A 15,405-nucleotide genomic window follows, 5' to 3' on the forward strand; every position below is an offset into this window, starting at 1 on the left:
CCAGCACACTGCTGCCATAAGCAGGCATAGCTTTATTGACTTCCGAGGAGTTGACTAATTTACATCAGTTATGAACTTGGCCCCTTGATTTTTAGCTGTGCTTGACTTGGATTTTTAATTCTGCAAATCACAATGTATCTTCAAGGCACAAGAATCTTGGTTTGGAGCATGGTAAAGGGATCGTTGGTTACAGTGTTTTTAGGAGACAAAACGCAGTCTAGATTGATATTATGCCTAGCAGTTGCTAATCCCGCCCCCCCACCCCCTCCACAAATGTTCCTAACTCTGTGCTTGCTGAGCCCAGACTTTACTTAATACGCTTGAACCCTACCTCTGGCAGTAAATAAGTTAATGTTCAATGAAATGGGAATGCTTATCCCACTCACAATGTCAAGGCTGTGCTCTGTAATAAGTATAATTTCCTGCTATTTAATTCTCCCTCCTGATGGAGGACCACTTTACTGTGACGCTTACATGTCAGTTCTCAAGAACAATACTGCCGGTTAGCGAGGGTTGAGAGTATTTTTATTTGTCCTTTTTAAAACTAAGGGCTCAACCCTGAGCACCTTACTTTGGCACAGCTCCATTATGCGTTCCAGAGTGCAGGATTAGGTTCCAAGGGCATATAAATCAGCAGAGCTGTGTTACTACCTTCTTTCTGAAATCTGTCGTTCAGGGTACTAATCCAAGAATGACCCAACTGTTGAAAAACCATGAGTCAGGCACCACCCAACAACTGTCAGGCTGGCTAAAATTCATGAGATCTGAACAAATATTAAATTCAGAATTCTTTTTATTTGCCTTCTGGTTTTGGAACTTTGAAACTCTTTTCTGTGACTGTGAGGCAGTGGTGCTGGAACAATTTGTATAGTGTGGGTGCCGAGGGCCATTGAACCAAACTGTAAACCCTGTATACGATGGAAACCACTTCAAGATAGGGAGTGCGGCAACACCTCCTGCACCTTCCAGCACCTATGCCACGAGGGTTAGAAATGTGCCTTCATTTTTTGAAAGTAACAGCTCAGACTCTCACATAATGGCATGAATCCAGGAGTCTGGGCTTTAAGAAGAAAACACCAGTTATCTGAGACTTGGGATTAAAATGGTGAGCGTCAGCAACACTGAGTGACTGTGTCTTAAACATGATTATGATTGTTTTGGCACTTTTGCACAGAATTGAATTTCATTTCATAGGGGCCAATGCTCAAACCACTGAGCTATCCCTCCCTTGACTTCCATGTTAATTGTATATTTTAAAGTCTGTTTAATCACTTAGACTCCTGGAAAACCACAACTGGAATCTTTAGGTTGTTGCATGGAGAATCTGCTGCCAAACATCTACAATAACGTTTCCCACATGTCTTTATTAATATTGTATTTCTGTTGGGATGGTAGCTACTTCATATAGTGATGGAGCCGACAAAAATACTTACAAACCATGCTAATACTTTTACATTAAAATTCCTGTGACCATCATTTCATTATATCCCAGGGCACTTTCAAATTGCTCCTGAATGCACTAAGTCTGATCTGGAACTAGCACAACTGGCTTACACAGAGAAATCTTTCCTGGTTTAGAACAATACTGTAAGTAAAATGCCTTAAATTAAGGGGATCTGCTCCTTTCTTCCTTTTTCTTTAACCCCATTTTCCACCTGATGAGAATGTGCCTGGAATGGAATCTTTTAAGTGAACATCTGTATGTTAAACTGGGTAAACAAAAATCATTGAATGGGACACTGTGGAGCTCAAGTTGTCTTTGCCCTGAGGTACCTATCTAAGTTTTCACTGCAGCATGGGCTGGGAAATACTCTTCTAACTGTAGAAACTACAGTCCAAACTTCCTGTCTCCAATACATCAATCTCCAGATCAAAGAGTTGTTCAGCTGGCCAGATGGTGACTAGACTCGTGTATTTTTTTTTTTTTTTAATGCTTTTATCACTTTAAAGTCAGCACTTTCTTGGAATTGTATCAAGTGTTCACTCTTTGAATTTTTTTGTTAGTTTTTTGGCTTGTTGTCTATGGGGCTCTTACTCAGGGAATTCTTCTACCTAGTAAATACACTAACACTCCTTTTCCCTCTCTTTTTTTTCCTAGGGCCAACAAGCCGGAAATGTCTGACAAGATGTCAAGCTTCCTTCATATTGGAGACATTTGCTCTCTATATGCAGAGGGCTCAACGAATGGATTTATCAGCACCTTGGGGTAAGGGAAGCTGTTCTCTTCCGTTGAAAGAAGTCCTTAGGTGTGCAGAAGACTGACAAGGCTGAGCTAGTAATCCTGAGTCTAATGGATATGGGTATTTCCTGCACCCATACATAATAGAATAAGTTGGGGGAGTCTTCTGTAAAGACTTGTCATGTTTTGAAAATAGCCCAAAGCAATATAGCAGATAGAAAGTTATCACTTGAGAGGACGGAGGGTATAGGAATGGAAATAGTATGGTTTTACCATGGGATGGGCAAACAGCTTGCCACGGTTAAGTTACGGGGGGAGGGATGTGAGGAAGGAAGTGTGCTTCTTGCTTGGGAAGGAGCAGGCCCCTTGGCATAATCTGCTGATGGAGGATGGAAGGCAGCTTAGGTAGACATTTTAAAAGAAAAGAGTAGGTCAAATCGCATCTGTACCAGTACTTACCACTAATGACTGGTCCTACCTCTTCCGACGTGCCTAAGATTTCTCATGTAAACAACATCATGCTTCTCCAACTCAAGGGTATTTACTTTTTTTGCTGCTGGGCGGTAGCCCTGACTTGTTTGCTTCTGTTGCTTGGTGCACTTTCTTTGGTGGCCTGTCCACCCTGACAAACACTATACTACAGGCTTCCTGGTAGAGTAGCCATTCAATGAGTCTTCTCAGAAACCAGTCCAGGCTGCTTCCTTAATCAACAAGCATTAGGTAGCCACTCTTCTAGGGCAAGGAAGCTTTCCCCTGGTGAGTGTCGTCAACTCCAGGAGAATCTAAGCTTTGACTAAAAAAATGACACAAACCTGTTTAATTTCACTCTACTGTTGCTTGGGGCCAGCTCTTCACATCAGAGACTGGCACTGGAGCTATTCACTGGACAAAGCAGTGAAGGCTGGGAGAGGGGTAACAGCAGATACCTTCTCCTCACAGCAGTCAGAATGCTGAGAGAGGGCAGAGTAACTGGTAGACAGTTTACTGCTCATTCAGCTTCCTGGTTGCCATGGTAAAGTAACGGTCAGGAAGGTTGGTGGGATGAGGGCTAGAGAGACACACTACTTCTCCCTTCCAGCAGTCATTGGGACCTGGGGGTGGGTGAGGCAGTGATAGTGGCTGCAAATTAATTCAGTTCCTACTGTCCAGATGTATGTAAGAGAGAAAGCTTCTGAGCAGGGGAAAGGGACAGCATCTCCTCTCCCCACTTCCCAGCAGCTAGTGATGGTTGGCATCTTACCTGGATGTTGCCCCAGACAAACTTGTAGATTTAGTCCTCGAACTGTTAGGGTTCTGGAATAGTTGCTAAACTTTCTGAGTAGATATGGGGATGAGTGGGTGCATAGAATCATCTCTTGGAGGGAGATGACTGAAAAGACAGAAAAGATAAATACGTTATGGGGAGGAAGATACGGCAGTGGGAAGGACTCAGAAGAAAGGAGTTAAGAAAATCTAGGATGTAGAGAATGCAACTGAGGGGGGGAAAGGGAAATTAGTGGGAGAGAAAGAAGCAGGCACTGAAGAAGCACCGTGATCTATTATAGGAAAAAGAAGAAAATATGGGATGCTGCCAGAAGGGAAAGAAGGTATGATAAAAGCAAAGCATGTAGTAAGTAGGGTTGGTCGAATAGTATTTGGCGAACGTATTTGACAAATTTCCCAGGTACTCCTCAAATATGATTCATACTCTTTGCAGCATTCGACCAGCTGTATAACTGGCCAAATACTACTTGCTGAACACTGGTGAAGTTAATTGAAAAATATATTTAACTATTTATTTTATTGTTAAAGTAACCCGAAGAGTAAATAAATCAACTTCCTGCTTTGTTTTTTTAAATGTTGACAGTACATTTTAATTAAATACAGTGCACAATAAACAACTGGCTATGGTTTTGAGGGCAGCTATTTTTCACCATGGCTTCAAATTCATTCACAATATTTTAAGGTAATTGTACTGTAAAATGGTCATGTGTACTCTGAGCCAGATTTGAAATAGAAATCCCAATTGCTATGTAAAACATGAAATGCATTAGCATCTTAATATCCCTTCATAGTCAAATTATCTTTGTCCCATAGTTCACTTACTGTTTGACCTGAAGAAAATTAAAGCAACTCAGGAAAAAAATCAATGTAATCGTACTCAGTTGTTATGATATCAGGCTATCAAAACTCCAAGTTATGCTATGTGTGATGGCTTTCGCATACAGTTAATGAAGGATGGAAAACAAATACTGTTATAAATCTTAATGCTGTTCCATCCAAGTAAATCTATCTTTGAAGGATGTTCTTGTTTAATATTCCTGTGATGTGTCTTCACTGCTTAATCAGAACTTCCTTTTTGCTATTTTCCAAATTCAGTGGTCTGATTATTCTAATTACTATTTTATTATGTATATAAATCTCATCTTGTGTGTTGCGCACACTAGAAAATTATTTTCTTTATTTTAATAATCTACCATAGTATAGATAGGAAGTTCACCTTCTCTTAAGTCCATGTAAACGCCTCTGAATCAATTAATTTTCTATGCACTTCACGATTTTCCATAATTGTTGTCTCAAAGACATTCCCTGCATGTAACCAGCCTCTGCAAAGAACAGTTCTCATATTCTAGATCTCAAGCTGTCTTTCCCAGCTGTTACTATATGAGACTGGAGTGTTCCAAACCTTCAGGACATTGGGGAGAACTGTGCTTTATGCACATGTTGAAAGCCTCTTTGACAGGTCAGTGGAAAGGTCTTAATTTGAGCCGAGAAGGTCCAACTAGATACTTTAAAATATTTGTTTACTGAGACGTTTTCACTGTATATGAAAAATAGAGGCGTTCAGCAAAAATATAGTTCCAGATGGTCTAAAAAATGTCCAAGGCTTAAGACTTGTGACAGGTTACAGCAATATACTTACCTTGTTTCCTTCGTTCCCTGGGAGTAGACACGCCCCCATGTCTTTGCCAGTACACGCTCAGAGAAGAAGCTCTCTGTTGGAACTCTCTGATGGAACACCTTACAGGTGCAGTTATCCAATTCTACCCCCTTCCTGGTAAAGCAGGAGGAGGTTAGATTGATCTTCTGTTGGTACCAACCTTCACTGGACTATTTAAGAAACAAACAAAAAAAACCCCACTCCTCCATAATTTAAGCCAATTTTGACCTGACCCTGGTGGTTCTTTTCAGTGATGTATATTTGGCTATCTGGCTCCAAGGTGAAAACTTTACCTTTTGATGACTGGTAAGCAAGGATGCATCAATTATGCCTTCCTCTCTCTTTCGGGAGTGTGTTTTCCCTATGCTAATATAGTTTGTTCCTGGCTTGTTGGACACTGAGGCTTCACTGGGGGTAATAAGTGATCTGATGCATTCATCATTTTTTCCCTAGTTTGCTGCCCTTTAATGGGGACAGGTTCATTACATATTCTCAAATAGTGGTATCTGTCCAAGAAGTGACATTTGCTGTATAGCCTTTGCTCATCTAATTAGAATATGGACCAGTCTGTATGTTTCCCCAGGAGGGGACATGAGGAAGATGCAGTGAGCAGGAGTGATAACTTAATAATTGTCCCGCCTGTCCAGCAGTGTGGTTCTGGACAACACAAACAAATTAGCTGCATGCTTCATAGAAAGATTTGGCATGAGTTGGTTTCTGGGAATTGTCTGTCCTCCGTTGAAGTGGCCAGCAGGATTGAGTATTGAAAGCAACCCACTTTGTGTCTGGTACCTAGGAAGTAGCAGTTGCAAACAAAAACATCTTACCTGAGTTGCTCATTTCTTTGCAGCCTTGTGGACGATAGATGTGTTGTGCAGCCGGAAGCAGGTGATCTTAATAACCCACCCAAAAAATTCCGAGGTAAGGTTATAAGTTTACTTACGATCCTCTTTCAAATCTCTCCTTAAAACTCACCTTTGCTGTGATGTCTGCAAACAAACTTGGTAAGTGTTAGGTTGCTGGTGAGCTGGTACCCCCTGCCTATCATGCTGACTAATATTGTCTCATAGTTTCCTTGTACTCCTCCCTCTGTCTGTGTCTACCTGCTGCCTCTTGTCTTATATTTAGACTGTAAGCTCTCTGGGGCAGGGACTGTCTTTTTTTTCTGTGTTTGTGCAGCGCCTAGCATAATGGGGTCTTGGTGTACTTATTACCCTAATAATTTAAAGATCCCCTATCTCTGGTTCAGAACGACGGCTGCATATGTCATGTTTTAGAGTCTTTGAGCTAGTGGCCTTCTGTAGCATCTTCCTGTGAACCTGTCTTTTTCCACTGGCAATGACTTAAACTTAGTCCCAATGTCTTTCGTGGTGTGGAGGCACATTGCTGTTTTATGTATTGAGCAACTATTTCACAAATAGTTGGCTTGCATAGATTTAAGAACACATTTTGGGTGTGTTTAGTTTAGGCTGGTTTTCTTATCGGGGCAAACAGGATGCAAACAGGTTTGTTTCATTTCCTTTTCTCCATATTTAATTTGGCTCCTTTATGACATACAGAGAGCATAAATAGGTTTAGTATTGGACAGACAGAAACTGAAAATGTCAGAAAATAAGCCTAGGAAAGAAAATGAAAGGGAGTGAACCTGGTTCGACACAACCGCTCCTGTTTTGACCTCACCAAGTACTAATAAGTTTAAATTTGCCCTCCTGCCCCACACCATGAAATTAACCCTAAGAAAGATAGGCTTGGAGTAAAAGCCTTCCTCTTTCAGATCTTAGATAGGCAGTGGCAAAAGAAGACCATAGTGACTTCTCCTTGTTAAACTAATTTTTGAATGTGAAGGGAAGAAATTAATGTGGGTCCCTTCTCAGTTAGTTTCTTAAATTCCTTCTCTGTGCCCCACTCATTTTTAGTGCCTGAAGTTCAAAGAAACTGACTAAAAGATTCATTTATCTTGTATTGCCTCCTAACCCTTGCTAACAAACAGAAAATGAGCAAGCTGGTTAAAGAGTGGGTGTGTAAAATGTTTGCCCTCTCTTCATTGGGTGTATTCTGCAGCACACTACCTTCAATTTGTGTTTGCTACCCTGTTTCTTTAGGTCTGGAATGACATTTTTTGAGACGTGTGCAGTGCCAACAATCCCATTGAAAATCTGAGAGCTGCAGGTGATCAGCTCCTTTGAAAAGTCATGTACCCTCTCCATTGCTGTCTGACTTTTATGACCGGCTGCAGTTTTTCCTCCCTCACAATTCAGAACACTGATGAGATCACATAGATTAAAAACAGCCTGTAAAAAGGGAATTGGGATAAATGGGTTATTGCTGTTAAATCACTGTAAAGTGCTCTTTTTTTTTTTTCCTGGGTGCTTTAATACTAAATGGCTAATTGGTGTACTTATATGCAATGCATTGACTATGCTGAAGAAGTGGTCTAGAGTAGTTTTAGCACTCAATGTTAAATTAGCCAAGGAAAGTGGAATGCTGCTGTTCTGGATGTTGTCTCATGAACTGGAATATATGACGCTAAACAAATTTTGATCTTAGCATAAAAGACTAAGGAGGAAAAAGAACTGACTTGACTAGGAAGAGCCAGGAAAGGTGAGAGGAAGAATAGAAAAAGACATAATTATCACTCACGTAGCTTAGCGACTACAGGTAGGTACAAGTAGTTATCACACATTTTGTCCAACATATAAAACATTATATTTGGAGGTTGCTTGTAAATTATTAGAGGAGAAATGAATAATCTGACAACCATTTCAACCTGTGTAGAAGCAATTTCACCAAAGACTTCACGGGGAAGCCTATGTGTTCTTTCCTTTAACAGTTAACGGCAGTGGAAGGTATAAAACCTTAGCACAATATTCTTTATACGTTAATTCCCCAAAAAGATCTTAAAAGTGTGTAACACCTCTTTTGCCTATGTATTTTTATATGGCCTCCATCACCACTACACTGGAGCATTTCAGGTTGCCTTCACCACCTTCTGAGCGGTAAGGAAGTATTTCCTCATGTATAGATTGTAAATAGAGGCACAGAGAGAGTAAGTGACTTGCCTGCGGTCATGCAAGAATTTGATGGCAGAGTCAGGAGTTCAATCCAGGTCTCCTGAGTGTCAGTCCAGTGTCTTAATGACAAGAGTGAGCATCCCAGCACAAGGGACACCGATACGTCACAGCCTACGCTGGACACAGACACTAGAGGAAAGTCAACCTCCTCTTGAGTGGAGGGCAACAGCAAACCAAGGGCTGCACAACAGGAGAAACTTTGGCTGAAGAGACACAGACACCACTTAAGCTTGCAGGTTCTTTAAATAGCAGATGATTTGATATATTTTAACATCTCTAAAGAAGGGCTCTCCTGAACTCTGCTCGAGTGGCACCATGTGGTCCCAGAGTTTAGGCTGGTCAAACTTGAGGCTTAGGACCCTGTGATGCTTTCTCAGAGCATCCTGAACTGTAAGCTGCCTTGTTACCCCTCTGCCTCAGGGAGAGAGATTTGCTGCTGCTAAACTGTACTTCAGCTGCCTGATGCTCCAGTCCATTAGCCAGCCCAACAAACTCCTCAGGACTCTGCCAATCCTAACTTTGCCTTGCAGGTTAACTCTTGGTGTATTTCAGTTCCTGAACTCTCCCAAAGTGTTCCCCTGCAGCATCCAGATTTGTCACTGGGCGCCCACAGAAATACCAAGTCCATTGTCTCCAGAGAGACAGAATACACACCAGCCTGCTGGCTCAGCCAAGGGTGCACGCTTCACTTAATAGAATAGCACTGAGGTGGATTTATAATAAAGCAAGAATAAATTCAAAGTGATACTATGCAGAGATAATAGAAACTGATTACAAATAAAACAGAAGTATAACATGCTTCTAAGCGACTACATCTAACCTTAGCAGGCGTCAAGCTTTGTCTAAAACAGTTTTCTCACCTCCAGTTACTTTTCAGCGTCACCACCTTACATAGTTGGGAATCCACCATTCATAGATGCAAAGAGTGTTGACCTCTTTGTTCCCTTAGTGATGGATCACAAGATGCCCTTTTGCTTCGCCTTTATATTCTCCAAGGTTCATTGTCTTTGTCTCAAGAGTCACGCTGACCCCCTGGGGCTCAACATATGGTGTTCTCCGGGATGCTGATGCCATGCAGTGTGTTCATCCTCCTGATAACTGATGTTTACCTCCGATGCAAATGAACTGCCCATCGTCTCTGACATTCCTGTGCTCCATTTACGCTATAGATACTTGCAAATCAACACTGCTTTGTCTAGGACAAATGTGTTTATAAAGTCTGCCTCCAAAACACACTTTAGGAACATATTTCCAGCACACACACCTAATTCTGTGCACGCTGTCTGTACTTGCGTCACACCATGATATTTTTGACCAGTGTGTCACCAGTTTTCATTTGATAGGGCACTCTTTACAGATTACACCTAAATACTATGTGTTATAAGTGTGTCCGGTCTGATGGAAATTCACAGAACAACGGGCCCGCTGCCAATTGGCATTGAGAGGGTCTTAGGGTGACACCTATGTCTATGTTGCAGCCGTTGGTACGAGTGGCAGTTCACTTAGACATATCCGTGCTGGCTGTACTCTACCTACCTCACTAAAAAATAGCTGTGAGGACTCTGCGGAGTGGACTGCACAAGCCTGCTTGCCACCCCCCATCCCGCTGATATGTACTCGCTTGTGCGGCTGGCACTGAAGACTGCTCCGTGGCACCCTTATGGCTATTTTTAATGAGCTAGCTAGACTACAGTTAGTGTGAATATGTCTGCCTGAGGTGCAAATCACGTAAACATAACCTTTGTCCTCAAGCTTTTCCCTCCAGCTAAAATATTGCAAAATCACTCTGGATAGCATTGGGACTAAAACAGGTAGATAGCACAGATACCCTTAATCTATAGGCTGTGTCCAGTTCCCAACAAGGTCTCTGGTCTCTCACATGCCCTAAAACTAGGGCTGTCAAACGATTTAAAACAATTAATCGTTCTTAATCACAGTTTTAATTGCACTGTTATACAATAATAGAATACCAATTTAAATGTATTATAAATATTTTGGATGCTTTTCCTACTATCCAAATATATTGATTTCAATTACGATGCAGAAAGCGAAGTGTAGAGTGCTCACTTTATATTATTTTTGTTACAAATGTTAGCACTGTAAAAAAAGAAAAACAAAAGTAGTCTTTTTCAATTCACCTCATACAAATACCGTAGTGCAATCTCTTTACTGTGAAAGTGCAACTTAAAAATGTAGAATTTTTTTTTTACATAACTGCACTCAAAAACAAAACCATGTAAAACTTTAGAGACTACAAGTCCACTCCGTCCTACTTCTTGTTCAGCCAATTGCTAAAACAAAACTTTTTTTTTTTTTTACAGTGCAAATAATAAAAATAATATAAAGTGAGCAATGTATACTCTGTATTCTGTGTTGTAATTGAATGTGTGATAGTGATTTCACATGGTATTTGCTGGAGCATAGCATTAGGTGGGATCCAGTAGGCTGTAATGAGGCCTGCTCTCCATGAGACTTAAAAGAAGAGATTATGAAGATGCCGAAGTCTGATTTTTAGCTTGACTTGTGGGGGCATTCAGAAAGCCTTGCTAGAAGTAAGTGAATGTGGTTAATTACATTCTAGGTTTCCATTAGAGTAGGAGCCCAGGTAATCAAAGGCCAGTGATTTAGCTGATAGCATGTCTTCACGAACAGAAAATGTTTACATGTTGTAAGCTGCTTTACATCTTTGTGTGAGAATCTGCTTTCAAATGAGCTGTGCTTTCAGCTGTGCAGATGTCCGTTAATACTTAAAATTCACCTTCTCAGTGGGAGATGTCAGAAACATGACTGTGGATTTCACTTTGATGGCTGATGCTCTTTATAAGAAGTGCAGAAACCTGCTTGAGCTTCTGTGGTCAGAGGTAAACTTACAAAGATATTTTTACTGCTGTATTAAAAGTAGTGGTAAAGAGATGCCTACGGCCAAATTCTCTGCTTGGATATGCATGCATGACTCATAGAATTCAAGGGAAAATGCATGCATATATTTCCAATGGCAGAATTTGGCCCTTTTGCTTTCACTTAGGTTTCAGTATTTCAAGATTAAAAAGTCTTGTTGCGTAGATGACAATTAGTCGCATGTAGTGTGCTCTGAAAGCTCCACTGTCGACATGGCGACTTGACCTTTGATATCCTGATACATAGCTTTTACTTCACAACTTTTAGAATATATTCTGCTTTTGATGTGAGTAATGGTTCAGTTACATGTATAATCTGTTTGCTGGTGTAACTACTTCACACAAGTCTTTTTATAGTAAATACCTCATAAGTATCTTTAAGCACTAATACCACACTCACTACATGAAAATGTCCCTTAGAACTAATTACCTTTTTTGAAGGATTCTCTGTGTAGCTGAGAAGAGGGATAGTTCTTGGATTATTTTGCCTGCTAATGATTGATTCCTTATTAAACATTAAAGAGATGAGTTTTGAGGGAAGAACTGGATAAGCCTGGTGCCTTGGTGACCCATGATACAGAAGGAATTCCATCCCAAGGGGGAGATGAGAATGGGAGAAGGAAATTTATTTAAGCTTTTGAGTTACTGTGGTCAGAAGTAAATTTGTAAAGGTACCATTTTGAGGGCCTTAGGGCTGGTTTTGTTGGGAGAGCAATGGAGAGGAGATTGAGATATCAGGCTGATATAGTTGGTGCAGTGGAAAGAGGAGATGAAATAAGAGCTGAAGTTTCTGAGATGTGGGCTGAGACAGAATATTGCTGGGCTCCGAAGAAAAGGATAAGATGGAAATTCGTGTCTGATGCAAGAAGCTCGTGTGCTTCCCAGAGCTTTGAGGAAGGTTGTTAGTTCAGTTGTTTTGGTCCAAAGTCACTGTCCGTTTGGGTGCCAAGAGTTATTTCATGTTTTGAACTCTGGCACACCTTTACATCCTTCACCTACAAAAAATGAAGTGGAAAGACTGCTAGAAGACTGATATTTTTGTTGTTGTTTATTGCAGAAGCAGTTGACGAGTGGCCATAAGTTGGTGTTAGACAGCAGCTCTACGGCAGTGAGACTTGAGTAGTTTTTATACTAACATGTTATATATGATTTCCCCCCTCCCCAGTCTAATAAGTGGTGTTGCCCTTCATAGTGGCATTTTCTGCTTCAGTTAAGCAAAAATCCTACAGCAGAACAGCTTGTCTGCTTGAAAAACATTCTGAGACGTTAAGAGTAGATTCGCTAGGGTATCTTTGTTTTTCCCCATGACATCTACAACAAAATCTTTAAGAAACCGCATTTTATTTACCTAGCTTGAATATAGTCTCGGTACAAATGACATCTGCAGCAATAAAATCCTAGTTTCACAATTCTTAAAACATAAGCCAAATCAGTAATCTGTGCTATTTTTGGATAGTAAAAACTATCCACTTAGGCCAGAGGTTTTCAAACTGTGGGTCGTACCTCCCCCCGAGGGAGGGTGGCGAGCAGCGATGCCAGGCGATGATGGGGCTCAGGGTTCAGCACAGCAGGGCTCGGGCAGGGAGTACTACCTCCACCCCCTGACTCGCCTCTTTTTGTCTTGGGGGGTGGGGAGTGAGCACAACCAAAAATTGTAACTCAAAGGGGGAGCTCAGCTCAAAAAGATGTTTTTTAAAAAGCTGGGATCACATTTTATTCATGCTATCAAGGCTGTTTGAATAGGATTGTGACTCTCATTGTAGACCAGAGTTAGGCAACCTATGGCATGCGTGCCGAAGGTGGCACGCAAGCTGATTTTCAGTGGCACTCACACTGCCCGGGTTCTGGCCACTGGTCTGGGGGGCTCTGCATTTTATTTTAATTTTAAATGAAGCTTCTTAAACATTTTAAAAACCTTATTTACTTTACATACAACAATAGTTTAGTTATACATTATAGACTTTTATAGAAAGAGATGTTCTAAAAACGTTAAAATGTATTACTGGCAAAACCTTAAATTAGAGTGAATAAATGAAGACTCGGCACACCACTTCTGAAAAGGTTGCCAACCCCTGTTGTAGACTCTTCCATGACACCTTTTTATATACACAAGTTTGTGCAGAACATATGAAATAATTCCAGTTGAATCTCTTATTGGTGATAGAGGGCTGAAAGTAATAATGCTTGGAACTTGCATGATTCTCAGAGGTGAACGTCTGTTTTACAGATGAGGAGGAAAGGGAGGCACTGAGAGGCTAAGTGACTTGGCCATGGTCACACAGGCAGTGGGTAGCAGAGCTTGTAGCAAAACCTGGGTGTAGGATCTTGCCAGTCCTGTGGCTTAACCCCTGGCTCATACTGTACAGACTTAATGTGCTTTTGCAGTCTTTTTTTATAGGCGTGTTTGTTTCCCATCAGAATTTAGCAGTGCAGTAAACCTGTATGTTAACATGATGGAAGATGTCAGGGCTTGCCAAGTAGCCTCCCTCTATTGCTCAAATATATTTATTCAGGACATAGATCCTATTGCAACCTCAAATGGACTGAATAGTTTGTAATAACTCCATTGCAGTATAGTGAAGAAAAAAATGTGCTTGTTAATTTATCCAGCTGCACCTCCTTCACAGAACATTGTTTTAGCTGTTGCTGGGCAACGCTTCTTTTTGGCAAAACATTCAAGGAATGAGCCGGTATCTCTCTTAGAGTTAAAATGCCCTCATAGCGAAGCAGAAGATGAGAAGTTGAAATTCTGTTTCTTCTTTGGATCCTAATCCATGTTGTTTCTGAGTAATGGTGTCATGAAGCATTTTATTGTGCTTATCTAGTAGTGTTAAGGCTAATGTTGAACATCTCAATCTTTGTAACTAGAGTGTGCATTTGAAATGAAGCTGGATAGTAGAGAGAATTTCTAGTATATATGCTGGCTGTCTTGATGGGATTCTCGTAAGTTATGCTCCACATTCAGTTAGATTGATATATATCTTTTTAATACAGAGCTGAGGATTCTTAAGGATGCGCATTTCACACTTGCCACCAGGACTCAAAAGTTTGCACCCAAATGCTTTGTTTAATGTGAACCAAGTCACACCTTGTACACAGGTTGCATAACTCCATAAACTATAGCACTTCTGCACGTTTCTTGACTGTATATTCCCATATATTGGAATGCTGAATATTTTTGTCGCTGACTTGTTCATAGCTCAGAATTAAGAGCTACAGTGAACTCGCCTTTTAGTTCAAGTGTAGTAGCTCTTTGAGCTCTGGTCAAGTGAAAAATTCTCTAAGTTATACCTGTCCTCAAAAATGTGGGCCATTTTGATATCTGTTTAGTTTCACCTAAAAAGAGTTTTGGAAAATTTCAGTGCTTGTGTATATGTATGCATAGATTCTCTCCTGCCTACCATCACTCTGATGAGAGTAATCAGAGCAGTTTGGGTTGCTCTATATGACCTTTTGCTCCAAAATAGCCTGCATTTGGTGATTATCTTGCTACGCTGCAAAGAGCATCTGTTTTGATAGGAGTTTGGCAGAGGATTGTTCATGGAATGATGGGGAGTAGAGAGGGTTATTGTTTTAATGTTCATATTAATTATCCGGGTATCTAGAACTCGCATGGGATTTTTTTTCTTTCAATTTAAATTTATCTGGTAGTGGCTCAAACATATTTTGGTGACGGTGAATTAACAAATTAAACTAGTAACACAAACTTTATGCATGGAGTATGCAGAAATGATTTCAGTCAGATTTACTGTACTGTAACTTTTGGAAAGTACTCTTCTCATGGTCAGCATGGTGGTTTTGGATATTGGCAATGTGGTTCCATTTCAGTTTTGAAATTCATGGGTTAGATTGAGATGTGCTCATTGAGTATCTGAAGATTAAACAGGGTGAAGTCATAAACACCAGCTTATTACACTGGATTTTTCTTACCTGTCTGACTTATAACATTTTAATGCTGTCTCTTAGTCCTTCACGACATCTCTGCTGATGTCGTGGTCTCTTGTTAAACCAAGAAACTTTTTAAGAATGGAATTCTGTTCACATGACTAGGGGAAAACATTATCCAGGGATTTGGAGCAATCAAATTTTTGAATTGCTCCGCTCCGGCTCCGGGCATAAAACCTACTGATCCGCGCTCCAGCTCCGGGCTCCGCTCCAAAGCCCTGCGTTATACTAAATAATGACAAATTTAGGTGCTTAAGACTTTTGCACTTTTTTGCAACTTGCAAATTAGGTGATGTGCCAAAAAGGCCTTAGACTGTGAAAGGAAGCGCTCATGGAGCATATTCTATGAGTGGATGTTGCATCTTCAAAAATGCTGATCACTTTAGACCATAC

The 15,405-nt window shown here is 40.7% G+C and overlaps 1 protein-coding gene across 8 annotated transcripts in view; it reads left to right on the forward strand.

Annotated features, from left to right (window-relative positions):
- The window catches only part of ITPR1 (inositol 1,4,5-trisphosphate receptor type 1), a 256,740-nt gene that overhangs the window by 22,069 nt on the left and 219,266 nt on the right, over positions 1-15,405 (forward strand). For all 8 annotated transcript variants that reach the window (XM_065552919.1, XM_065552920.1, XM_065552923.1 and 5 more), the window contains 2 exons: positions 2,099-2,206; positions 5,950-6,020. In XM_065552919.1, coding sequence (XP_065408991.1) covers positions 2,099-2,206; positions 5,950-6,020 — 179 coding nt within the window. Of the gene's footprint in view, positions 1-2,098; positions 2,207-5,949; positions 6,021-15,405 lie in introns of those variants that run through there.

This window comes from Chrysemys picta, chromosome 7 (genome assembly GCF_011386835.1).
Source record: "Chrysemys picta bellii isolate R12L10 chromosome 7, ASM1138683v2, whole genome shotgun sequence".
Taxonomy (NCBI): domain Eukaryota; kingdom Metazoa; phylum Chordata; order Testudines; family Emydidae; genus Chrysemys; species Chrysemys picta.